General features: G+C 27.9%; 1 protein-coding gene and 2 long non-coding RNA genes across 4 annotated transcripts in view; all 3 read right to left on the bottom strand.

Moving 5' to 3' along the window:
- Positions 1 to 19,311, bottom strand: part of LOC107445794 (uncharacterized) — a 33,989-nt gene extending 14,678 nt beyond the window's left edge. Inside the window, exons 1-8 of the mRNA XM_071177036.1 lie at positions 19,291 to 19,311; positions 16,704 to 16,845; positions 12,419 to 12,471; positions 10,168 to 10,218; positions 7,446 to 7,505; positions 7,294 to 7,360; positions 7,142 to 7,213; positions 5,717 to 5,790 (exon numbers count right to left, since the gene is read on the bottom strand). Of these exons, the coding sequence (XP_071033137.1) occupies positions 5,717 to 5,790; positions 7,142 to 7,213; positions 7,294 to 7,360; positions 7,446 to 7,505; positions 10,168 to 10,218; positions 12,419 to 12,471; positions 16,704 to 16,845; positions 19,291 to 19,311 (540 nt within the window). The remainder of the gene's footprint in view (positions 1 to 5,716; positions 5,791 to 7,141; positions 7,214 to 7,293; positions 7,361 to 7,445; positions 7,506 to 10,167; positions 10,219 to 12,418; positions 12,472 to 16,703; positions 16,846 to 19,290) is intronic.
- Positions 1,849 to 4,261, bottom strand: LOC139425038 (uncharacterized). Its single transcript, XR_011636249.1, has 3 exons — positions 4,210 to 4,261; positions 2,064 to 2,139; positions 1,849 to 1,979 (listed from the first exon to the last, which is right to left on the bottom strand). It is a non-coding gene; the product is annotated as an uncharacterized lncRNA (long non-coding RNA).
- A 1,218-nt stretch (positions 19,312 to 20,529) lies between the features above and the next one.
- Positions 20,530 to 25,861, bottom strand: LOC139425039 (uncharacterized). 2 transcript variants are annotated; one of them, XR_011636251.1, is made up of 4 exons: positions 25,778 to 25,856; positions 25,657 to 25,694; positions 24,816 to 24,997; positions 20,530 to 20,624 (listed from the first exon to the last, which is right to left on the bottom strand). It is a non-coding gene; the product is annotated as an uncharacterized lncRNA (long non-coding RNA). The 2 variants fall into 2 exon arrangements; XR_011636250.1 differs by having other exon boundaries at positions 25,657 to 25,861.
- Positions 25,862 to 26,246: the final 385 nt, after the last annotated feature.

The raw sequence follows: 26,246 nt of genomic DNA, 5'->3' as shown, positions 1-26,246 counted from the left end.
CTTCATTCAGTGAACTTGAAGTAATAAAATACAGATTTTTCTATATATTGAATTATTTTTTATCTCTCACAGGACCTTCTATGGGCCGAAACGAATGTTACTCCCTAAAATTATTCCTCATAAGGCATACATCCCACTAGTTTATTTCAAAATTGGCGAGTCACACTTCCCTAGTTTCCCTTGTTAGTGTTTTTTATTGAATTTATCTGACACAGAGAATATAAAATAATTAAATATTCAAATGTGTGCAATAAACTTTTTTTTTGCTCAAATAGAGCTAAAAGTTAGAAATTATAACTAATGTTATCGTTAATAAAATTTAAAACAGTGACTAACGCTTAACCAATTAGAAAAATTCATTTGGTTATTCGCTCATCGCTATTTAATGAATGAATTAATATTTGAAAAAACTGTATTAACATCATCCACTAAAAGTAAAAATGTATTTCAACTTGATTGGATGAATAAAAAAGTATTTTATTAACGACTGAATTTTTTGAACAAGGTATAGGGAGATGGTGAACTAATAGTAGGAATTGAAAAATATTGACTAATACATTTATAATTTGGGAATGCATACTTAAAACATATAGTGTCAACAAATACAATAAAAAGATTAAGCAGCAAATTATGACAAATGTAAGAAAATAACTAGAAAATTAAACATTACATTACATCAAGAACTGGTATGTCTAACTATTATTCAGAAAATAAATCCTAAACAGAGTGACCGTAGTGATCTAAATTTTATTGGTTTCAAAGCTAACCAAACTTTTTTATTCCAATTTATTTGTACAAATTTATAAGAAGCTGCATTACCATAAACAAAACAAAAATTATTACAATTGATGCTCGGAGGAACAATGAACTAGACCAGTAACAGAATGGTTACTTTAATAAATATTTAAGAAGATGGCTATTTTTACTTTAGCTACACATACAAAGTACTAAATACAGAGTATCTGTTACATTTTAGATTTTCAAATTCATGACTTAATTCAAGAATTTTTATGACTTAACGAAGTTACTATTTTCTCTGACAAAAACAAAACAATAAATTAAAAAAATTATTATAATAACTTTAATTGACATGATAGGTATAGCTAAACTGTTGTACTCTGCACCTTCATAGTTATAGATTTTAAACTTAAAAAACAGAGTAAAAGAGTTAAAGCAATAAAATAGCTCAAAAAAAAAAATACAAAAGCAAATAACTAAAAACTGTCTGATATATGTACTTATTTAAAGCTGTTTTATTTCTGCTTTAAATTAAGTGAAATATAAAAAGCCTAAGCTAGAATTTCAAATTGATAAAATAAAAAATAAATAAATAAAAAAAAATCTGAAATCACAGGAGTATAAAAGACAATTCGCTCTAGAAATGATGTTCTTTCTTTCATTCTTTGCAGAACACCATAATTTTTAAAGAACAGGATAAAAACATTTAAAATTCTACTGCGAAATTGGGCAAGAGGGTAAAATTCTATTTTAAGAACTAGATTTTTAGACGACCTAAACCCATGACGCAACATGATTTTTTTGAAAAAAATAGTTAAAATCATGACAAATTTTTTTCAATACCGAAATCCATTACTTTCCAGGTGCACAGATTCCCTGTTCAAAGCTAACCAAACTCTTTTATTCCAATTTATTTGTACAAATAACTTGCATTTTCATAAACAAAACAAAAATGATTACAATTGATGCTCGGAGGAACGATGAACTTGACACCAGTAACAGAATGGTTACTTTTCATTTTAATAAATATTTAAGAACAGGGCTATTTTTACTTTAGCTGCATGTAAAAACAGAAATATTACTAAATATTCCTTCTACTGCATAAATTACCTGAAATATTGTACCATCCAACTCTGAGAAGGCCTTCACTGCATGTTCGGCAAACATAAATGTCACAAAAGCAAAACCTTTAGACTTTCTTGTATTGAAATCAATTGGCACATGGAGCTCAGCAATTGGACCTATAATCAGTAATGATTCAGAATACATTGGCTCTTTATAGTGCAGAACATAAATTTTAATGGATAAATCAATATTCCACTTACCATATTTTACAAAAAGTTGTTCAATATCAGCTTCTGTTACAGTATAGCAGAGATTTCGAATATAAATTCTTCCTGTCTAAAATAGAATTTTACAAAATGGACAAAAAGAAAAAAGATATGAACAGTGAGTAAGACATGTAATAAAAATTTTAAGTTTGATGGTAAGTCTATAAATTTTGCAGACAGTTTGGGAGATTCTATTTGCGTGCCTGCCAACATTGGAGAAATAAAATAAAGGAGATTTCACTAGCGATATTTTTTGGGCTACGAGTAAAGTTTTGATACATGTAAGTCAAAATTGGATGTAATATAAGCACTTACATTTAGCGAAGTAAAAAAATATGTATGTAAAACTTAATCTTGAGAAGAATTTTTTGAACCATTATTTATAATTACTTAAACTATCTTTAATTTCTTTTATAACCGTCGTTGAACAGAGGACTCAATTTTGGGTTTACGACTACTAAGATTCTACTCTGTAGCCTTGTAACTTTGAAGACAAGGGAACTCCTGAATCAAGGAATCCAGAAGACAAGGAAACTCCTGATTCAAGTATTGGGAGAAATTTGCCTTCATGCAGGATTTTTTGATGCAACTAACCAGCTTTTTGAGCGAAAAAGCCTGGATAAACAATTTTTTCTTCTTTCCAAAATGAAATTTTTCTAACTTTCATGATAATGCAAAAATCGATGAAAATTGTCTTACTTCTAATACTATCCAAAGAAATACTATCTAATTCCAATACTATCCAAGAAAACCAAATTGCTGATGCTTTAGGGAAAAAAGTAATAGTAATATCAAAAAGTTCAATAACTGATGCATCACTGAGAACTTTGAAAAATTCCCAGTCAACATCTTTTTTTTTTTTGATTACTTGTTTTGTAGGGATTTAGGAATAAATGTGAAAATCAAACAAAAATCAAATTTCAGCTTGAAATACAATGCATATATTGTTTGTCTGTTTGTTATTTTCAATAAAATTTTGTTTATTTTAAGCTCATTTTAATTTTTTAGTATATAGTTTTAGTGTTTTCATGAAGTAAATCTCATTTTAATGTCAATATTGCATTAGCTATGCTTAATTCCATATTGATTTAAAATAAAATGGATTAATTTATGATATAAATAAAAAAAATATCTAAATTTTTTAAAAATAATTTAAAGAGATTGTAATGTAACTTTAAATGAGCTAAGCATTTAAATGAAAACAATTCTACATAATTAATCATAAATTTCATGGCTCAAGACATCATGTCAGCAACGCATATTTTTACTCTCAGCAAAAATTTATTTTAATTTTCATAAATTGGAATGACAGCAGACATCACTCAATTACATTATTACTACAGGGTTGGAGTTTTGGACAGGACATATGGGCTTTACTCTCCAAAACCTTGAACATTGGTAAAAGGCTAAAAATTCTATTTGTGTAACCATTGTACACATAATAATTACATTTATTAATAAATATTTTATACTTTTTAAACACTTTGCTTTAACTTATTAAAGGAAAATAATATAACATAATAGGAAAACATTTATAACTTTTGAAGCTCTACAATTCATTGAACAACAAAAGTGAATACATTATATTTTAAATATGCTTTTAATACTGATGAATTATGTTTTTGCATAAGGATAAATAATGCAATATTCGAAATAATAATAAACTTTTTAAATAAAGCAAGAACTTCTCTTCACTTTGCTTCCAGTTCAAAAATTAAGCTTTTATTTTCCCCAATATTTTTCTTAAAATTGTGACATAATTTGAATAAAAAAGTTTTGGACAGTTTAAGACAGTTTTGGATAGGACGGCTTAAATCATGCATTATTAAATTCTGTACTAAATCTTGCAAACTTTATGTATTACATGTGACAAAACTTAAAGGAAGTATAAGTTTGAATTAGAAATTTTAAAGGCAGCACACATTACTGATAAAGCGAAATTTTTAATGAGTTGTAACTATCAAACTTCACAAATTGTTAGTTTAAAAATAAATATCTTTCCACTAACAATACATAATTTTTTGTTTGGTAAGGACAAAACAGAATGTAAAGAAAGGAAAATAATAACAATAATCATAAAATAATAACTTTCTGAATAGCACTGTTTTAATAAAATCTACAGCCATCTAAAAGTATTTACCTCTGAAAGAAGTTCTTCATTTAGTTCTTTATCAGGCGTTAAAAAAATAGTAAAATAAAATTACTAGTAAATATAACAGTGTTTTATTCAACTCTTTGGGTTTTGAAATATCAAACAGGGTGAACAGCCAGATTTTTCAACAAAAAATAAGCACCTTTTAGGTACTTTTTAAGCACTCAAAAAATATTTTGAATCACTTTCCATAAAAAAAAAATCATAATTAGGATCTTTGCAGTAATAAAAATTATTTCTTTCTATCATTTAAAGTTCTTAATTTACGAACATGAAATCAATAAAATTCAAAAAATTTTTCACAAACTTTACATAATCATGATAAAATAACTAGTGTCTCATAAATATTGCAGAGAAATTGCAGTCAAAATCATGCATTTTATGTAATTTAGAACGACAATCGACACAGCAAAGAAAAAATCTTTTTAAAAGACAGAAAATTAAACACTTTTTACAAACCCCAAATTAAAAAAAAGTACCTTTAAGGTCTTTTAAAAAATTTAAATCAAAATAAGTGTCTTTAAACACTTTTTAAAAACATTACACACCCTGTCACATTTAGCTCTAATTAATCAGCAAGGTTGCGAGCCAAATCTGGAAAAAATAATTCCACATGTTTTTCCTATACATACTACAAACAATATATTCAGAGAAAAAAAAACGATCACTGTTTTTTTTCTCTGAATATATTGTTTGTAGCATGAGCTCTATTGGGCTAACTATAATACTTTTATAATTGCTGAAAAAACTTAAGAGATAAAAATAACACTAAACACCCGGTGGCTGAGTGGTAGCGCCTCGAGCTCCAGTGCCACAGGTTCTGAGTTCGATCCTCGGGCCTGGCAAGGTTGACTCAGCCTTTTATCCCTTCAGTGGGTCAATAAATGAGTACCAAGCATGCTTGGGAACTAAACACTGGGGGTTGCGCGTTTGGCTGACCACCTGACCGGTACATCTGCTCCCGCACCCCAGAGCCCATGGACAAAAAAAATTAGATGGGCACAGTAAGCATTGGCCCTCCATGGGCTGTCGCGTTACTGTGTTTAGTTTAGAACATACACGAAACAAAAAAATGCTATGATGTTATTTAATTGCTATTAGTGACGTTATTTTTTTTTATTATTTATGAAAAAACGAACAGGTGAACATACTCAAAACAAATAATGCTATGGTAAATGAACTATTTTAAAATAGCTGAAATACCATCCTTAAATAAATCATAGATTTCACTTCGCTTGGTTACAATTTTTTAAAAGGCAAAAATACGAAACAAAATTCTCAGTTTCTAAAGAAAAATTCAAAATTCTGTGTTATTTTAGGTAATTTTTGAATTCCATGTATTCTCCAGGTTTTCCCAGTAGAGTGGCAACCTTGATTTAATCATGAGAATAGAATTCTATAACATTTTTTTTTATATTAAAAGAACACAAAAAAAATATAAAAAACAATACACTAAAAAAAAGACTTTTTTGTATGAAAGAGTAAATTCTCTCACCTTCTCATTTTGCTTAGGTTTTCCATCAGATTCACATTTTTGAATGTATTTTAACATCTGTACACAACGACCATCTAATAAAAGTGTTAAAGCATTAGTTTACATGCTAACTTTAAGAGGATGCTATACCGCGAAAGAAATTTTTCGTCATACCTAGAGTAAGCCATGGAAGTTTCAAACATTGAAAGGAAATTTTCAAACTATACGAATTAAAATAAATGATGAGATGATAACTTAGGATGACGCAACGGAGAAGTTCTCTTCTAATAATCGGTTTGCATTTTAATATTTCAAAGTATTTTTTCAGCAATTGAAACTTCATGATTTACTCTAAGTTTGTCTGAGCTTACTTTATGTTTCTTTTAACTCTTAAATTAGTAAAGAAGGAGAATTTGCTACCAAATTTTCTTCTGCGGTAGGGTGTTCTCTTAAAAGTTACAAAAGTAATCAGGCTAAACAATTTGCACAAAAATAATACATTTATAATAAAATTTAGACACGTAAGAGGAAAAGGAAATTGCTTAGATGTAAAACCAACATTTGCTATACATAAGGTGCCAGGTAATCAACTCTCTAAGAAGATAACTCAAACCATTTTATTCATTCTCACTAGTTCCAGTTTCTCCACAATAAAATTTCCTTCAACTTCCTTATTGTATTTGCTATGAGTCGCGGTGAGTAAAACTACATTTCTTGGCAGTTAACTACAATTATGAACTACACTTCTTGGTAGTTAACTACGGTTACTAATGTTCAACTACGTAGCTTTGTAAATTTTAACCCAGTCCAGAAGACAAAGGAACTCCCGGATGAAGTATTTGGACTGAATTATTGTAATGAATGATGAATAAAATCCCAATCGTTCATTTTGAGGAATGCTATTTCTATTTTCATCCTTTATTAGAAGTAGCAGATGGACAAATAAATAAAATAGTTTAATAAAGTAGTTATAACTTTAAAGCTTATTTTAATTGGTTTGGTTCATAATAGAATTGTTTGCATACATGAGTAGATAACATGTAGCAATATTTTACTTTAAAATCGTCGTTGAACAGCCGACCCAATTTTGGACTTACGACTACTAATGTTCAACTCCGTAGCTTTGAACCAATCCAGAAGACAAGGAAACTTCTGTTTCAGTACCCCCATATGTATAATTTGTTATGGGAACATGGAAGACTTTGTGACTGGACAGGTTTAACATGCATCAGTCACACTACACAATTGCTTACAAACACTTATATTCATCCTTTTCTGAACGACAAAAATATATGTTAGACATTAAAACGATTGGAATGTATATACAAAATTAAGTTGAGTAGAAACAAAACTATGATGCATTACAAAAATTATAACTTAGTTTTGTTCATACCTAACTATGATGCATCATAATATCATTAAAATTATTATAATTAGAAGGCTTACTTAAAAACCCTTTATTTTTAATCAGGGCTTGCTTCAAATCTTTTTCTGTTTTAAAGCCTACAAATGCAAAACCTAAAATAAACAAGAAAAAACGTTGATAGTATTTAAAATAAACGATAAGACTTCTAGAATATGTGTTTAAATTTTGAAACCTTTTCTTTTCGGTGGAAGATGAAGACTAGCTATTTTGAGAGAATTGAAGAATTTTTTGATTTGTGCCTAAAAAGACAGATTAACATTGTCAAACAAAGAACTAAATTTTAAAAAATGAGATTAATTTTTGATTTTGAGTATTAACATATACCTTTTTGCATTGATAAGGTAAGTTGGTAAGCTTTACCGTAAACAACTCCTTATATTTTTTCTGCAAAATAATAATATGGAAATTAAAAATTATAAAGCAATATCAATAAACAAGGCAAGAGCTCTTAACAAAAACCTATAGAGAATCTTAGTTTCATTAGGACTAATTCTTTGAAAATAATATTGGTACATAGAGGAATAAGAGTGATTTTGTAAAAAGAAAAATATACAATTATATACTACAATATAATATACTATATAATAAACAATAATACACTAAATAATAATATACTTTAGGGGCGCACAGTCTGCGGCCCTATGATTTGTACATCATTAAATTTTAACAGTAAAAAAATTTAATCAAGATAAGTTTCATAAAGTAATGTAAATTTTAATAAATTTTTAACATATAAATGTATTTATTGTAAATAATAAATTGTCATGTTAAAAAAGTATTGGTCATAAAGAGTTGTAAATAAGTATCTTAATAGTTTTTTTTTTATTATTATTAAGGAAAATAGTTCCTTCAAAATTAATGTTTTCTTTCTTTCTTTTTTCTTCCCTATCTCAACCCCTGCCTCTTATAATTAATTTAAAATTAAAATATTTTTAAGTTAAAGAATATTCCCTACTAAATGCTGAATTTTATTTTCAGCTGAAGGGGTTTTGTTTTAATTTTAATCAATTTTAACACTATAAACTGTCTTTAAATCAAAGTATTAAACTTGTATTTATTTTAATAACTGGAATATTTATTTTTTAAATTTAATTCTATGAACAAATATTTTAATGTTAAAATTCATGTTTAAATGGACTTTTGTATTATTTAATATGATAAAAAACATGAATTTTCCCTTAGTTCTTTTGTCATTGAAATTTACTGAAATTTTTTCCTGATAAATTGATTCTTATTTTCTGATTCTGTTTTTCTCCCCAAGTAATCGGTTTTGAAGTTTCTAATTTTAAACATTCAAAAGTATTTAATTTTATACAAACATATGACAAGGGTAACTGAAAAAAGAATTCAGTGCCTAGAACAATGATGTTTATATAACAATTACTATATACAATTGCTGTCAACATGTCTGTCTAAATACTTTGGCATGCAGCCCTTCGTTGGTCAATCTGCTGTGCATGTCGCCCTACACTCAAAAAAGTTGTGCACCCCTAATAAACTTTAACGGAATTTAGGAGTCAAATTTTTTTTGACATTTCAGCTCTATCCCCTGGTAATAGACTCAAGTAACTTTCTATATATTTATGCTTGCTTTTAAGTTTGATTTTAATTTGAAATTTTTATAATAAAAAGGAACATTAAACATTAAAGAAATCTAGCATTTTAATTGTAAGGATGAATACGAATTTTAGATAATAGTATGATTAGTACGTCATATAAAAATTAATAATGCATAAACCAATTTTTTTTAAAAAAAAATTAAATATATCAGTCAGACACTAAGTATTTTTAGAATCATCTAGAAATTAAAAGAACACAAATCTTTTTTTTTTTATTTTAAGCCAAAAAAAAACTTAAAAATTGAAAAGAAAAAGATAATTGAACACAATTGAATTGGGAAAACACAATTGAATGCTCCAGTTTCCTGTATATTATAAAAACTGACAACTTAAAAGTGTACTAGCTACATGCATAGCTAATTCGGTCTAATTTTTTTTTACTTCTGAACCCAAACACTTTCATTTCAAAGCAATGGAGTTTCACAAACATAATACAAGAAAGTTGCCATCATAATGCTTATATTAAAAGATGCTTATAATGCTTATAATATGCTTATAATGAGCCACAAATTGCAAATTTAAATTGAGAAAAGTTATTTTTTTTAAGGGAAATACATGTTTCTAATCTTTAAATGAGAAGTACTCAGAAATTTTAAGGATCTGCTCAAACAAATTTATTTATTTTGGTTTTCTCAGCTTTTGAAATAGCAGTTTCTTCAGAAATAATGTAAAAAATAAATTCTTCTAGAATACTTGGAGAAATTTTTCTGCATTATTCATGTTCTGTATTACAAATATTCTACTGTTTTATAAGCAAAATTGAAGAAAGTTTTTATTAATTCAGAGGTAATTGTGAGCCCAACTCAAACATCCTGAAAATTTTTTGAGTAAAATCATTAATGATGTATTTTGAAAATATTAATGTCTTTATAAATTTAAATCATTGATATTTTCACAACATGCAATTCTAAATAAATTATATGCAGTATAATTTAAATGAATAATTATATATAAGTTTACTTTTATCTCTAATCACATTTATTATTCTACCAGAAAATATATTTACAAATGTAAGAGATTCCAAGCATAAATTTTAGTTCTAATATTTTTAAATAAAATATACAAGAATATTTATACATAAATGTGATCGATGATTTCTTGAAATTTCTGGACCTAGGACAACCAAAAACTTCTGGATCGTGGTTAGTGAAAAGTCCAGAATCATGGTCATCAATGACCTAAAAAACTATTACACACCTCATTCTAATACTCTGTAGTATACTCTAAATGTAGTCAAATACTTCATAATTTTTTTTTTCAATCTAAAAAGCTGTTCAAAACAAAGGAGATAAAATTTCCTTTTATACTTGCTGTATTAATGTCAAATGCACAAATTGATTGCAATGACAGGCTCACTATAACGAAAATTCTGTCTTTTTTTAGGAATAGTCGTATAACACACTTTTACTGTAAATTAAATAATTAACCTGTTTGTCTGTTGTTGATTTAAGAGAATCTTTTTGATCTTTTCTTTCTACCTAAAAATAAATAGATTAAATAAATTTTATTAGTCTGTGGAAAGTTTTGCTAAATGAATATACTGCTTGATTTCCATACTCTTATAACGCAATTAAAATTAAGTTAATTTAAACTGAAATATATTAATTTCTTCTTTTATTCCTTCAACTTAAAAAACTTTTTTTGAAAGAATGAATTAAAAGTTTTGTTGGGATCACAAACTTTTTAAAAGGGTACTAAGCTGAAGCTAATTACCTGCATTAAATTCAAGCTCGAATAAATGAATAGAAAAGAAATTAATAACTTAAGCTTTTCGACATTTTTAAAATCTAAAACTATTCTATGTAAAAATTTATTCTACATTTCTTTCACTTAGCATGAAAATAATGAATTTGTAATATACTTTAAAATTAAGAATAACAAGGATAAATCATTAATGAAAAAACAAATTATTCTGTATTTATAACTCATCATTTTAATAAGTAATATCAGGAATCCAAAACTCATTCAAACACCTTTTTTATTGAACTAAAAAATATTCAGAATTAGAACATTTTGTTAACTATTACAGTTTCAGTGGGTACCATTGAAATTTAACAATAAAAATACATTAAATTAAACCCACATTTTTATTAAGCTACATTAATGCACACTTTATTACACATATCTTTGTTTTCAAATAGTTATTTATCATCTAATAAATAGTTGGATTTAATTAAGAAAATTCAAACGAAGACGAGAACGTGATGGCTTTAGCGGCACAACAATTGTAAACGAATGGCAGATGGGGTTGGGTAACGACAATTAGTGAAGTTTGAGAGTTTTGAGAGATTCTGAGTTGGCTGTAATTATCCCTTAATATTATTATAAATAATAATAAATGTTTATTAACTTTATGCTTTAAGAAATTCAATTTTAAAAAATGCCAGCTTAATATAAAAAGTAAAAATAACAAAATTATTAATTCCTATACTGATGGTAAGTAAAACAAAGGACAGCACTGTTGTATAAATTTTATAAGATTGGTTAGAAAAAAATTTTTCCTTTCATCATAATTTATTGATTAAAGTTAAATTATAATTATTATTAATTGCTAGTACTCTAAGAAGTTTGAGAAAAGATAACGAATTAACCCTAAGAATTCCAGGTTTTCCAGTAGTATTTTTACTGCTACCCTGGACACAGGAAACACATTTTTTATCTAACAATCTATGCACTAAAAGCCTCGAAGAATGGCTTACCAAAAGCTTTTGTGCAGGACACTATACCTGGTGGCCCATTTAGATTGATGGACACAATGATGACCATGATGCTGTTGGTCAAGATGCTTTGCTTTAAAGACGACAAATCTAACTTTTACAAAATTCATTCTTTCTTAATATATTGTATTCTTACTAATAATTTATAGAATAAATGCCATTTATTTCTATAAAACCAAACCACTTTAACAAAACAAAAAATTTAATTTGAAAAATTATTTGTTTAAAAATTATAGAAAGTTTTTTAAATTAAAGCAACTCAAATTACCATTCTGATGTTTTATGATCAAGTTATATATGCTTTTCTTATAATGAATGAATTGCTCTCTCTCTCTCTCACTTTAACTCATTTTAGGAAAAGCATAGTTTTATAGAATTGTTTTTATTGAAATATGCTTACATTACACTCATCAAAACACAAAAAAATTTCGAGCATGAAAAATTATATTTAAGAAATAATGTGGCCCGTATAATCAATCAATGAACTAACCATTTAGTTGATCATTAGTTTTTTTATGCAATTTGTTTCATTCTTTTTTATAATTTACTGACTTGCAACTTTAATCTATCATTAAAACATATGATAAATCTCAAAAGGGCTAATTATACATTTTTAAAAAGATTCATTTGTCAATAACTGCTTTAAGTTTTAAAAAAATCTTGAATGGTTTAATTGGTTACTCCAATTGAATTATTACCAATTTATGAATGTCTTTAGAACTCTTAACTATAGCATGAAAATAAAATTAGTGAAAAATATAGGTCACAGTGTTAATAAATATTTATTGAAACGGTGCGTACGCACCTTTGGTCAAAAATGGGTTGACATAAAAACCGAATTTTTATTCAAGGTAATTTAAAATTACAGTGCACTTCTTACAGTGCAAATTCAAACTGGATAAAGCTTTTATAGACATGTGATAAAAATAATAATAATAAATTAATGAAAAAAAAAACTTACAGAAATACTTTGTTGTTCCGCTTGACTTTGTTTTTTATCTGCATTTGAAAGATCTAAAATGCAAATGAAAAAAGAAAAAAACAATAAAATGAATTATAAATAATAAATTATAGATTAAACCAAATTATAAATTTAAGGCAAAGAAAAGTTCATATAACATGACCTTAAGTTTCATTTTTTTTTCTTATTGAAAAGTATGGGGAACTTATTAAAACAAATAAGAAGTCTCTAAACTGTTATACTTCTTTCCAAAACATTCGTTTTCTAAAAACAAATTATTTTGTGATCAGGTTTGTATAAGATTGTATTTCAGTTACATAGAGTGTTGAGTTCAGTTACATACACAGGGTGCATAGCCAAATCTCTCTCTCTCTCTGAACAACAACAACAACAAAAAAAAACAAGCACAATTAAACTAGTACTTTTTAAGCACTCAAAAAATATTTTTAAGCACTATATACATTAACAAAATGCAAAATTATTTTAAAGACTTTACATGATCATGCTAAAATAACTAGTTTCTGACAAAGAATTCTTTTCAATTGCTGGAAAAAACGTAGAGAAAAATAGGAACAGCTGAACATACTTAAATGATGCTATAGTAAATGAATTAGTTAGGTATACCTGAATATCATCTTTAAACATTCCAAAGACTGCACTCCGAGTGGTAACCCTTTTTTAAAAGACAAAAAATAAGAAACAAAACTCCCAGTTTCTAAATAAAAACTCAAAATACCCTGCATTTTAGGGGATTTTTAAATTCCCTGTGCTTTCCAGGTTTTTCCTGTGTAGTGCAACTCAGTAAATTGTTGTTCAGAATCGTTAATTGTTATTATTAAGTTGTTATTATTACTTTAAATATTCTGAGCACTTCCAGGTTAACAGATATATTAATTTAGAGCAAGTTGAAGTGGTTGGAATTTTGATATATGAACGGAACAAACAACAAAAGTTTTCCATAAAAATTTGGTTAACAAGCTTGAATTGGCATCAGATTCAAAAGCAATTAGAGCACTTAAGCTAATGCAAAAGTAGATGAAATTTTGATTGATAATAAGGCTGACAGTACAATAGCATTGACAATAAGGGTGAGACATAAATACTGCTTACAGTAGTGAGCAAGTCAAAACTGGTAGAAATTTCAATGGACAATAAGCTATTTTTGGCAATAAATTTTGCTGGGTTGCCACTCAAAGCTATAAAAAAATTTCCCTGTACATATATTGAGAGGAAACACAATTACTGCACTCTTGCGTGAGCTATATTAGGCTAACTATACTAGTTTTAATTGCTGGAAAAACACAGGGAAAGAAAGGTACAGCTAAACAGTAATGCTATAGTAAACAAAATAGTTTAGTATAGTTGGAATATCATCCTTAAATATCCCATAGATGGGTAGTCACCATTTTTTAAACAGGGTTCCCACTCAATTTGCAAAAAAAAAATTTTCCTGACTTTTCTAGGTATACCAGGTAAACTTCAATGAAAATTGAGACTATACTTTCATCACACAAAATATTATTAAATGAGGATGGGAACATTTCATTTTGACTAAAATGTGAAATTTTTACAACAAATAATTGTAATCGATGTAAGAATTATTTAACTAGAATATCAATAACCGAGTACTGTTACTGACAAATTTAAGACTGGCTATTTTCCAGGTATAATATAGAAGCATTCCAGGTTTTTGTAAAAAAAATTGCAACTTCCCCTGACTATTCCCTGATTTTTGGAGTTAAAATAAAATTCCCTGACAGGAAATATTTTTCCCTGTTCTCTCAGACCCGTGGGAACCCTGTTTAAAAGACAAAAATAAGAGACAAAATTCCCTGTATTTTCCCAGTTTGTAAAATAAAAAATCAAAATTCCTTGTTATTTTAGGTGATTTCTAAATTCCCTGTACCTACCAGGTTTTCCCAGTAGAATGGCAACCCTGTTCTGCTTGGAGTGATGAAGAAACTTGTATTGTCCTCAGGCAATGAGTACCAGTGGAAATTTAAGTACTCTAATCAAAATTTAACAAAATGCGCTTACAGTTTGAAGGAAAGGAAATTGCTTGATACAAAGGACAGCATAACAAAAATTAAACAGTTAATAGCATCCCCTATTAACAAATTTATTATTTTTTTATTAACTACTTATAAGATATAAATGAAACATAGTAGTTTTGAAGTATTTTGTGATAATAATAAAAAAAAAAATATTAAAATGTGAATATAGTTCGTATTTGTAACATCAGTCGCATAAAAATTTTAACATCATTCAGGGAAGCTTTTTTTCTACTTGTCATTTCATGTGTTTCTTGTTAATTTTAAGTTTTTTAAAATAAGTTTTTTTTTTATAACCGTCATTCGACGGCCAATCTAATTTTTGGGTTTACGACTACTAATGTTCAACTTCGCGGCCTTGCAATTTTGAACCCAATCCAGAAGACAAGGAAACTCCTGGAGCAAATTTTGGGAGATATTTGCCTTTGTGGAGGACTTTTTGATGGAACAAACAGGCGTTTGTGTTACATGGTGAGGAAAACCATGACAACCTCCCATAGTTAGCCTCCCGGCAAGGGGATTCTAACCCGTGATCTGTCTACCCCAGTTGATTGATTGATTGAATGTAGGGTTTAATGGCACAAAGTTCAAATAAGGACATGCTGCGCCAAACAGCTGTCTACCCCAGAGGATATTTTATGTTAGCACAGTGGTCGGTGCAAACTAGATGCAGAATTTGTATTGACCAACTATCGCTGGGATTTGAACTCGGTTTACCCTATTGAAAGGTGAACGCTCTGACCTCCTTAAATAAGTATATAAAAGTCCCTAAAAGGAGAATTTCAAAATAAAGACATAATGTTTTACTCCATGTCCTTTTAAGTACCCCAGTCACATTTTATATTCTAAATAATTATATCATTTTTTTCCCCTTTTCATATAAGCATAATAATATTAGGCTATTGAAAAACGTTACATATAATTTTACACAATTATTAAATATTTATCAGTGAAAAAAAGTTCAAAAAGAAGAAAATTTATCAAAATGTTATGTCAGTCACAGTGGAATTATTTGAAAAAACACCCAACTCTGAACGAGGTGAACCCAGGTTTGACTCTCAGTAACAGCCGGTCCCAGAGCTCAAACCTATCATTAGTACTGGCGTAAAATATTCTCAGTGGTAAAAGGAACATAGGTCGGGCTAGATTCTCTGTTCCATGAACATTGCAAATGCATGAAAAAATAAAAGTCATTCATGAAAATTAGTTTGTCCAAGAGTTCCTTTGTCTTCTGGGTTTAGTTCAGTATTGTGAGATGAAGTGATAGTAATACACCCTAAATAAGGGTTGGCTGTTCAATGCTGATAAAGAAATAAACTCTGCTCATAACGGTCAGAAGGCAAATGAAATCTGCATAGTCATAAGACTTAAGAGTTTTTTCGGATATTTGTGTTCTCTAGCAAGTCGGAAAGCGGTTGTTTTGGCAGCCTAATCTGCCTCATATATCAATGTGGAAATGCTCTTTATCTATGAAAATTAAGCTCTAGATTCAAAAAGTAACGAAGGTCTGCTATTTTGAATTCTTTAAAATCATAGACCACAATGAATTGTTTTATTAAAACAATGATGAAATTTCAATTTACAGGAAGGTAATTTTGCATATTTCATTTAATTAACCTAATTCTAAGTCTTGTATTTGTTACATTTATTTTGTTTAATAAATTTAAGTAATTATTTATTTTAAATCTAATAACATACCTGCCAACATTCAAGAAATAAAATAAGGGAGATTTTTTGGCGACATTCTAGTGACAATTTTTGGGTTAAGAGTATTTAAGTTTTGATACATCATGCATAATCATGTAAGTCATAAAGATAAATTCAAAATTGGAAATATTATAAGCACTTACATTTAGCACAATAAAAATAATGTTTATAAATCTTAACTTAAAATTTTTTTTAAAACCATTTATAATAACTTAAACTATTTTATAGCCGTTGTAAAACAGTGTACTCAATTTTAGGCTGACAGCTACTAATGTTCAACTCCGTAGCATTGTAATTTTGAACCCAATCCAGAAGACAAGGAAACTCCTGGATGAATCAAGTATTAGGAAAAAATTGCAATCATGGAGGACATTTTGATGGAACTAACCCACATTTGCTTTACATGGAGATGAAAAGCACCAAATATACAGGTAAACAGGAGATAGTCGTAAAACACAGGAGTCTTTGTTAAAAAAGATACAGGAAACTTGGCAGGTATGCATTATCGATACTTAAATAATACTTACCAGTATTGTCTTCTTCTTCAGAGTCTTCTTGACTAGACTCTGAATCAGAACTATTTAAATCAACGTCTTCTCCCCACACAGGTTTAGATTTTCTATCTTGATTAATTCCAAGATATTCCTTGAATTGGGGATCATTTTTAAGCTGAAAAAAATAATAATTTTAAAACTGTATCAGCAGACATAGATAAAATAGAAAGGGAATACAAAATCATACTTAAAATACTTTCAGCACAAGCAATTAACTGATCCATGTAACCAGTTTTAACTCTTGACCCATGTAACTAGTTTAAACCCTGATGTTGATTATTATAAACCACTCAGAAATATTTCGAGGCTAACATTTAATAAATATTTTTATAAGAATCACTTTTCAGTTCTTCTATTCTTGCACTTCTCACTTTACAATATATACTAGTACAAAAAAAGAGCATTAACACTGAATTGTTTCAACATATTTTATCATTGAAAGATGCAAGCTTGACTCAAATTACAAAATTTAATGTTGCCATCTAAGAAAAAGAGTGATATGTTTACAACATTATGTTATATTAAATTCAGGGTAAAATAGGGAAATTTTTCCCTCTTTATAATCAGTTAAACTAAAAAAATTTCTGTGATGCTAGCAAAATTTACACAAACTGTGTCTGCGTATGTTATGCATATCTTTGTGCCAGAAAAAATAAAATACTAAATGATACAACATAGCAAATGAATTATTAATGAAAGAATTTTTTTACATGTTTTTTCATGAAGATTTCGTATTTTTCTCACATTAAAGATACTCTTTTTAAAAATAAATTATGCTTTTTATTTTTTGGGTTGAGTTACACAAAAAATACCCAATATATGATAGCAAACATTACAATAAACAAGTAATATAAAAAGAAAAATTTAAAGTCGTTTCCTAATTAGGCTAACAAAGAAAAAATTTATTTTAGTTAACTTTTTATTAAATAATTAGAATTTTTTTCTGTCACACACAACAAAAATTAATAAGTTAAATTTAATTAATGAAATAATATTTGAAAAAAAAAACTGTATTAACATAAAGTTAAAGTGAACTTAAATGGATCAAACAAAACTATTTTATTAAGGATTGAAAATTTGAACAAAATATAGGGAGAGTGCGAACTAATAGAAGGAATTGAAAAAAAAAGGCATGTGGTATCAGATAATTATAAAAGTATAAATTTGATGACGTAGAACACACGTGCTACCACTTAATGTTCTTTATTAAATTTATCGGACACAAAGAATATTAAATAATTAAATATTTAAGTGTGCACAGTAAACTATTCTTTTGTTCAAATAGTGCTATAAATCAGAAATAATCACTGATGTTATTTTTAAAATATGTGAAAAACTGAATGGCTTATATTAAAATGTAAAATGATGAGTAACGTCTAACCATTCAGAGAATTCCATTTTGTTTTTTTGCTCATCCCTATTTACAGTGCCGTTCCTGGGGTGGCGAACGCTTGCGTGCAAGAATAATTTTGTGCGCCCCTATATACTAAGCTTAAATTTTGATGATAAGTTTTGATGAATTTGGCACCCCTTAAATTGGGCGCCTGCGTGCGGGGCATTCGCTGCATACCCGCCAGGAACCTATTTAATTATAGAATTAAAATATTTGAAAATTAAATATTTAATATTTACTACTTAAAATATTTGAATTGAAAAAGAGATTTAAGATATAACTCAGGCTTACTTCATCAGGTACAAAATCATTTTTTTTTCAATGACTTAACATTCACATCCTGCAAATAAAATGTAAAGATTAATTGATGAGGTTGATTTGAAACCTTATGACAAATTAATAACAAATGTACAAAGATGAGTAATAAACTATATAAACCATTTTGATGTACACAGTAAAAAGTATTTTAATATTTAGATATGGCAAAATTTTTAATTGAAAATATTATTTCAGAAACTGAAAAATGAAGAAACTCTAGCAAGTTTTCTAAAAATAAATAAATCAAATAAATAAAAATCCAATATATGCTTAAAAAAAACTAAATGAATACTAAAATCATTAATCTACAAAATTGTTCTTACAGAAAATTGTAATGGTATAATGAGCGGCACTTGAACCATTTAGTTGCAGATGGAAGCATTTTAATGTAGTTGTAACCAATTTTAATAATTATCTGTGGTAAATTTTTTTTTAACATAAAAATTTTTTGAGAAAAATGGGGAAATTATAATAATTGAAATGTTTCATATAAAAATAAAACAATAAAGAATGTGAAATCCATGCATAACCCAAACAAAAAATAAAATAAATAATAAACAAATGAAAAAAAACCCTACAGCTTTACTACAGACTGCATATAATGAATGGTTTAAAAACCATTTTAATATAAACAGAATAAATCAATGATTAGAAATATGGTAAATTTTTTATTGAAAATATTGTTAGAGACAAATAGGAAAATTTTAAAAAGTGGTATGGTTTCCTTAAAAAAACAAAAAACAATAAATATAATAATAGTTGGAATCAAATCTGAAGGTGAACTGTTTGTACCTAATAAAACTCTTAAGATGCCCAGTTATGTTACTTTCCGTAACTTAAATAATTTACTAGCAAAGAATGCCTAGGCATTGTATATAATGCCAAGAACTAGCTGACAATGCATGAAACGTTCAAACATTTCCTAGGGAATTTTGTGGAATGTCAAGTGAAAATCTAGCAATGTATTAAATTCGTTTCAAATGTAATGCATATGTAAATGTAATGTAATTCAAAATTTCCTTCAAGCCTACCATGTTGAAACACTGTTTTTCAATTTCGTTTTTTGATTTGAAAATTTTATTTCCCTTAATAAGGAAGGTATAAATTTTGTTTCGTAAAACTTTAATTTTAGTTTATATATTTTTATTTCAATTTTTTTAGTGGCCCTCTAATTAATTCTTCAGTATAACATTTGTATTTTTAAGGAATGCACATCATTTATATAACAGCCTTATCAGGACCTTTTTGTATACCTTACATTTGTCATTTTATAGAATGCCTAGGGAAAGTATATAATAATTCTCAAATTTTATACTTTGTCAAAAAAACTTCAAGCATTTTATAGAATAACAGTGCTTCATATTTTCTTTGACAATTCATATGAAGTCTAACCAAAGCTAACAGTATTGTAGGCAGAGACTGGTAAAACACAACTGTTTATTAATTTAAATATTAATATTTGAAGAGAGCATCAAATCTGAGCAAAATTGGTGTGTTTTGCTTTTAATATTAGGAATTATGCTGCAGGAAAATCGTTTTTCTTTTCCTTTATTGATTCAAAGCTCTTTGGGAGCTAAGGCCTTCTTTAGAACTTAATTCCATTCTACTCCTTTCTTAACTTGTTTGGTTCTACATAAGCTAAGTTTGGTTCTATATAAAGAAAATTTAACTAGAAACATTTAAGGGCTCCTCAGATGCCCCAAGTTTGGAGATATTACTTGGAGAGCAAATTTATTGCTTGTTCATTGGAATTGTATTTAAAAAAAAAAAAAACTGGAAGTTTAATTTATTAGAGTTACATGTATTTTATCATCAGAATGGTATTCAAGTTTTGTTGAATCCTATGTCAATTGAGAAAGTTTTGAACAAACAAGCCATGCTGCTAGCAAATCTAAATCATTTACCTATAAAATTTGAGAAAAAGTTTAATTTATGTCATGAAGAGTTAGAGAAAAGGGGACATATCTCTAAGTGATAATGTGGATTTTTTTTTAGGGACTAACTTAAAAAGTAAGCTACTGGTCAGCCCTCAAATAAATAATTTCAACCAATTGCAAAGAAGTTTAATAATTTTTTTTTAATTTTTACTTTTGTCTGCTCTTTTTCCTTTGATTTCTTGAATTCTAAAGATTTTTTCCAGGACTTTGGCTTATTTGTGTCCCCAAATTTGAACAAATCTCCACCTGTGAAGAAAAAAATATTAATTACAACTGTAAATTTGTGATAAAAAATAATTTACAATAATTTTAATAAATAATCTTAAATAATAATAAAATAATTTTAAAAAACCACATAACTAACATAATACTTTCCACATGACTAACATCAATAAGCATTGAAATTATAACATCAAGATTACTAAATGTAGATATACTAATTCAAGGTGTGAACTTATTAAAGAAAATTTTCTTCAATTAAAGAATTTTTAAAACATATGTAGATCAAGGTTAGTTATTTAACCAAAGATATAAGTATTTAATTTATGTTGAGTAAAATACATTCAGGAAAAGAAAATCCCAACACCAAGAAAAATGTATTGTGGAGTAATGAAATTTCGGCAATGCCTTTGTTTCAGTAACATATTTAATTTATTAAAATTTCAAGATTAATGCAATTAAGAGAAAAACCATTTCAAATGTGAAATACTGGTATATTAATAACTGGTGTAACCACCAGAATTTTGAATGCAAGCATGCATTGTGTCATGCAGATGCCGTACGTCATTTTGTGGAATGGTGCACCATCCCTGTTGCATTTAGTCAGTTAATACTTAATACAGAGATAGTTAATGTTAATTGTGGATGTCGTGTCCCATATGTGTCCGATTGGTGCAAGATCTGGTGATCTAGAAGGCCAAGGCAACGTGTTGACATTCTGTAAGAGCATGTTGGGTTACAACAGCAGTATGAGGATGAGCATTATCCTGTTGGAAAATACTACCTTGAATGCCGCTCATGAATGGTGACAAAACAGGTAGAATCACCAGACGGACGTACAAATCTGCAGTCAAGGTGCATGGAATAAGCGTGAGAGTGCTCCTGTTGTCATAGCAAATTGCTCCCCAGACCATAATTCCAGATATAGGCCCAAAGTGTCTAGAAACTCACCTGGCCTCCTTCTAATCTATATACAGATATCACTAGCACCAAGGCAGAACTAACTTTTATCAGAAAACACAATAGATTTCTACTCTGTCCTCCAATGAGTTCTAACTATTGGCGAAGAACTGGGAAATATCCTCGAGCATGGTCCGAAGACATACCATCCTAGTTTCGATCCTCTGTGGAAGGGAATGATCCTTTGCTTTTTCACCCCACCATCCCGAGCACGAAGTCAAGTGCTTTACAGTAAAACGGTTTAACGAGGACCAATATCGACCACCCTCAATCTGTTTGGAGGCTGATCTAAGTGATCACCCATCTGATATATAAATGATCCAATATAGAAAACAAACATTTTTGAAATATATCGAAGCATTAATAAATCTCGTGATGGCCAAAATTTGACCATTTCTAAGTTGGACTTTATTTATGTCAATGTTTCTTTATTGATGTAAAATGTACTCATTGATATAAAACGTATTCATTGATTTTAAGTACTAGGTACTTTAACACATATTTTTTGTAATGTTAAGTATAATACAAATAACTATGTCAATTTGTTTATTTAATAGTTCCATTATTTTTAACACATATTCTAGTTTATTCTAAAATTGTGTAAAGTCAAATGAATTTTTATTCCCTTGTTAAAGAAAAATCAATTAACAACATAAACTTTGCTTCTAAAAATATTTTGAAAAATTTGCAAAAAAAAACTATTGTAAAAAAAAACACTATCATTTTAAGCATAGCTGCCAACACGGAAAGGAAAAAATCGAGTAGATTTTACGAAATATTATAAATTTCAAGATAAATGTTGCAAAATATACTAAATATTTTACATATAGGGAATTTTAAGGAAGTTATCAAAATAGAAAAACTGCAATATTTTTCAGTTATGATTTTACATTAAATGATCTTGAAATGTATGTTTATTCATAATTTTGAATAGTAATAGGCATTCATTTCATCAAAGATTTCAGATTGGCATTCAACTGAATTTTATAAATGAGGCTTGCTTTAGTGTGTAATAGTGACACTTATTTAAATATTTAAACAAGCAATAATCTTCATAAAAATTCTATTTCAGTGGGGATTTTTTAAGGAAACTTACTCAATTTTAGGGAATTTTCTAAAATGTACAATAACCAGAGGAATTTTTATTAAACCAGAAGACCAGGAGAGACTGGTAAAATTCAGTAGAGTTGGCAGCTATTAGACATAGCTGCCAACTTTACTGGAATTTACCAGTACATTTCAAATAAAAAAAGTTAAGTTCCAAAAAAATAATAGGCCCTGAGAATTTTTAGCATCCCTGTTTTCAAATACAAAATACAGAACATCATAAACATGGATACAGGCTTATCTCTACTTATTTCACTCATTAATATAGTCTAATTAATTTCAGTAATGTATATTCTAATAGATCAAGATGGCAAAAACTTATTAGGAATACCTTGGCCTGTCATAAGCTGTAGTGCCCAAGAAGAAGAAGAATATATATTTTGGCGAATGTAACTATTCACTCTGTCAAATTAGAATTTAGACCTAAGCATATTCAGGTTTTCATTCATTTTGGTGAATAATAAAGTTTATAATCAGGGTAGGGGGTTTTGGACAGGACATAAACTGTCCTAAACTGCCTTAAACTGTCCAAAACCTTGAACATTGTTAAGAGATAAAAATCTTACATATGTAACCATTGTACCCTTAAGGCAGAATTTTTTCGAGCTATCTGTGACAAAACTCTCTAGGAATAAATATCTTTCTGCAAAATACTTTTAATAATAAACATAAATGTTACTAATTTAAAATAACAAAAGCGCTGGTTTACAAAAAACAACAACTATATAATCCTTTTTAATTGAACATGTAGTAATTTTTTATTCTAATATTATGGGCGATATTCTCGGATTTTGTTGAGGGAGGGGGAACGCCCAAATTATTTTCTTCCCTTTTTGTAAATAATCATCACAATAAAAAAGTAATTAAAAATCATGTAATCTGTGTAGTAGTAATTGCCGAAAAAAGATCGACGTAGAAATCTCGCGAATCAAACTCCTCAAATGCGTGCTTCGTCTCGAGATTAGGTTGCAACATTATTGTATAAAAAATATCGAATTTAGAAACTATGGAGAAATCAATAGCAATAACTGCCAAAAATTCTATAAAATTGTTGCCCTAAAAAGTATATACTCAAATGCACGATTCGAATTTTCCATATTGCTTAAAATATATCGGGATATTTAAAAACCCCATGAAAATCAATATCAATAATTTTCGCAAATACAACCAAAACATTATATTGATGTGGCATACTATCCGCGAAAATTGAGAGCACCAAAATGTGATTATCCAAATGCATGATTAAAATACTATGTGTAAATCTCTATAGAAAAGAAAAGTATAAATTTTTTTTTCAATTTTCAAAAGAAAAATCTTTCTGACTCTGTACTTTCTCCGACAATGTCACCGTGCTGCTGCGATTCTGCCACTGGCCATTGTATACATAATATTTACATTTATTAATAAATGTGTGATACTTTACATACAATTTAAATTATTAAAGGAAAATAATATGCAATAGGAAAAGATTAATAACATTTGAAACTGCACAATTCATTGAATAATAAAAGTGAATACATTATCCATTAAATATGCTTTTGATACAAATAAATTATGTTTCAGCATAAGGATAAATAAAGCAATATTAGAAATAATAATAAACTTTTTAAATAAAACAAAAACTTATCTTCATTTCGTTACTTGTTCAAAAATTAACTTTTTACAGGGGTCTGTCCAGGCCAAATTTACCACCATTTAGCAGTACCTTAACAAATTTAACTTGAGGAAAAACAATAATTTCACAAAATACTCCTTGTTAAAATTTTATTTTTGAGTCCCGTACGAAACGATAAATCCATATTTTTATGTTGATTTGGTAATATAATCTTTCCGAATTACGTTTAAATTTTTACAAAAAAGGTACCTCTCAGAAAAACCTAGAGAGACCTTAGTTTAATTTGCATATTATTTTTTACAAACTTGTGACATAATTTGAACAAAAGGGTTTTGGACAGTTTTGGTCTGGATGGTTTAAACTGTGGATTAATCCTTTCTGTCCTAAACCTTGCCAAATCTGTTTATAATTACAATTTACTATGCTTTCAATTGAGTTAATATAACACATTATTTTAAAATCATGGGGAGTTAAACTTTAAATTTGATAATCACTACAATAAAAAAGAAAGAAAATAAATATAATAGGATAAGTACCTGGATTTTAGAAGCATGAAAAAAAGTATTATGAAAGATTTTCTTAGCATTAGTTGCTTCCTTTTCAGTTGTATATCCAATGATGGCAAACTGCGAAAAATTAATTGCTTGTTATACTTTAATTGTAAGTCTGTTATTTCACCTTTTGCGGAAAAAACCTCTTCTAATTTCTTGGCAGTAATCTAATTTTTTAAGAGAGAAATACATATTTAAGTAACAAAATAAATTTATTATGAACTTTATGTATAACTTTTTCTAGGAAATGACCAAAAAAAAAAAAAACTTTATAATACTTTAGGGAATGAATCAATGAAGGAACGAATTTGTTTACCAAATTCAGAATCAGTGAATAGAAAATCAATAAAAATTGTAAAAAAGAAATGCAAAAATCATAAGAATAATCAGAATATATATTACAACTTATGCAAAACTTTAAAAAAAATAACCTTAAAATTATTTTTATAAAACTAGTGACGTGTAATAACAAAAAAATCATATCTAGTAAAGTTTTTAAATAGATTAAAAGTTTTATAATTATTTTTTAAAGAGTTAGATCTATCAAAAACTAGATATTATAGCTCATAAAGGAATATTCTTAAATAATTATAACATGTTTTATGTTGAAATAGAATTAAGTTTCCATACTATTTAGTAAAAAAATAAGATTATCTTAATTTAAATTCATGTGCACTTCATATTTCAGATTTACATAGAAGAAATTTTAAACTTAATACAGTGCACCTTCACAGAGCTAAACCAATTGGAAAATAAAATAAATAAATACATTGTGAAGAAGAAGAAAAGAAAAATTCAATCGACATAAAATAAATTGATAACTTACATCTTTAGGTAAATTTTTTACAACTATTCGAGACATATCTAAAATGAAAGAAAAATATTAATATTGTAGAAAATGGAACAGTTGATATACTTTATAATAACATAAAACTTAAAAATATTGCCTTAAATTAATATATTCCATAAAATTTATTGATAATAATTCTTTAAGGCCCACCAAAATAAAAAATAAAAAACGTGATTAGAATGTTTACAAACATGAAGCACTTCAAACACGGTCGCGAGCAAGGCAAACATTGTACAAGTTTTTATTTGAGTTTTGCTTCACTAAAGATCCATCCTCAATAGGTGATCACAACGCTCGAATACGTCATCTGGGGAGAAGGCCGGTTCCATGCTTTCGTAGTACGCCAAAAAAGATGGAAAAAAAAAAAGAGAAAGAAAATGGACTACACAAAATAATTTTTGTTCTAATGATCGAATCCGGATCAACAAGTTCTCGACTTTGCCTTATAACTAAAGTGTGTAGGGTTGGAACGAGAAGTTCCGGCACGTCCAGACTTCATACTCGAGAAGTATGAAGTCTGACGTGGAAGTGGTAGACGGCCGTTTTGTTCTCTCGTCGGACTCTAC

Source organism: Parasteatoda tepidariorum, chromosome 2, assembly GCF_043381705.1.
Source record: "Parasteatoda tepidariorum isolate YZ-2023 chromosome 2, CAS_Ptep_4.0, whole genome shotgun sequence".
In the NCBI taxonomy this organism is placed as follows: Eukaryota; Metazoa; Arthropoda; class Arachnida; order Araneae; family Theridiidae; genus Parasteatoda; species Parasteatoda tepidariorum.
This window is presented reverse-complemented; position numbering and strand designations above follow the sequence as displayed.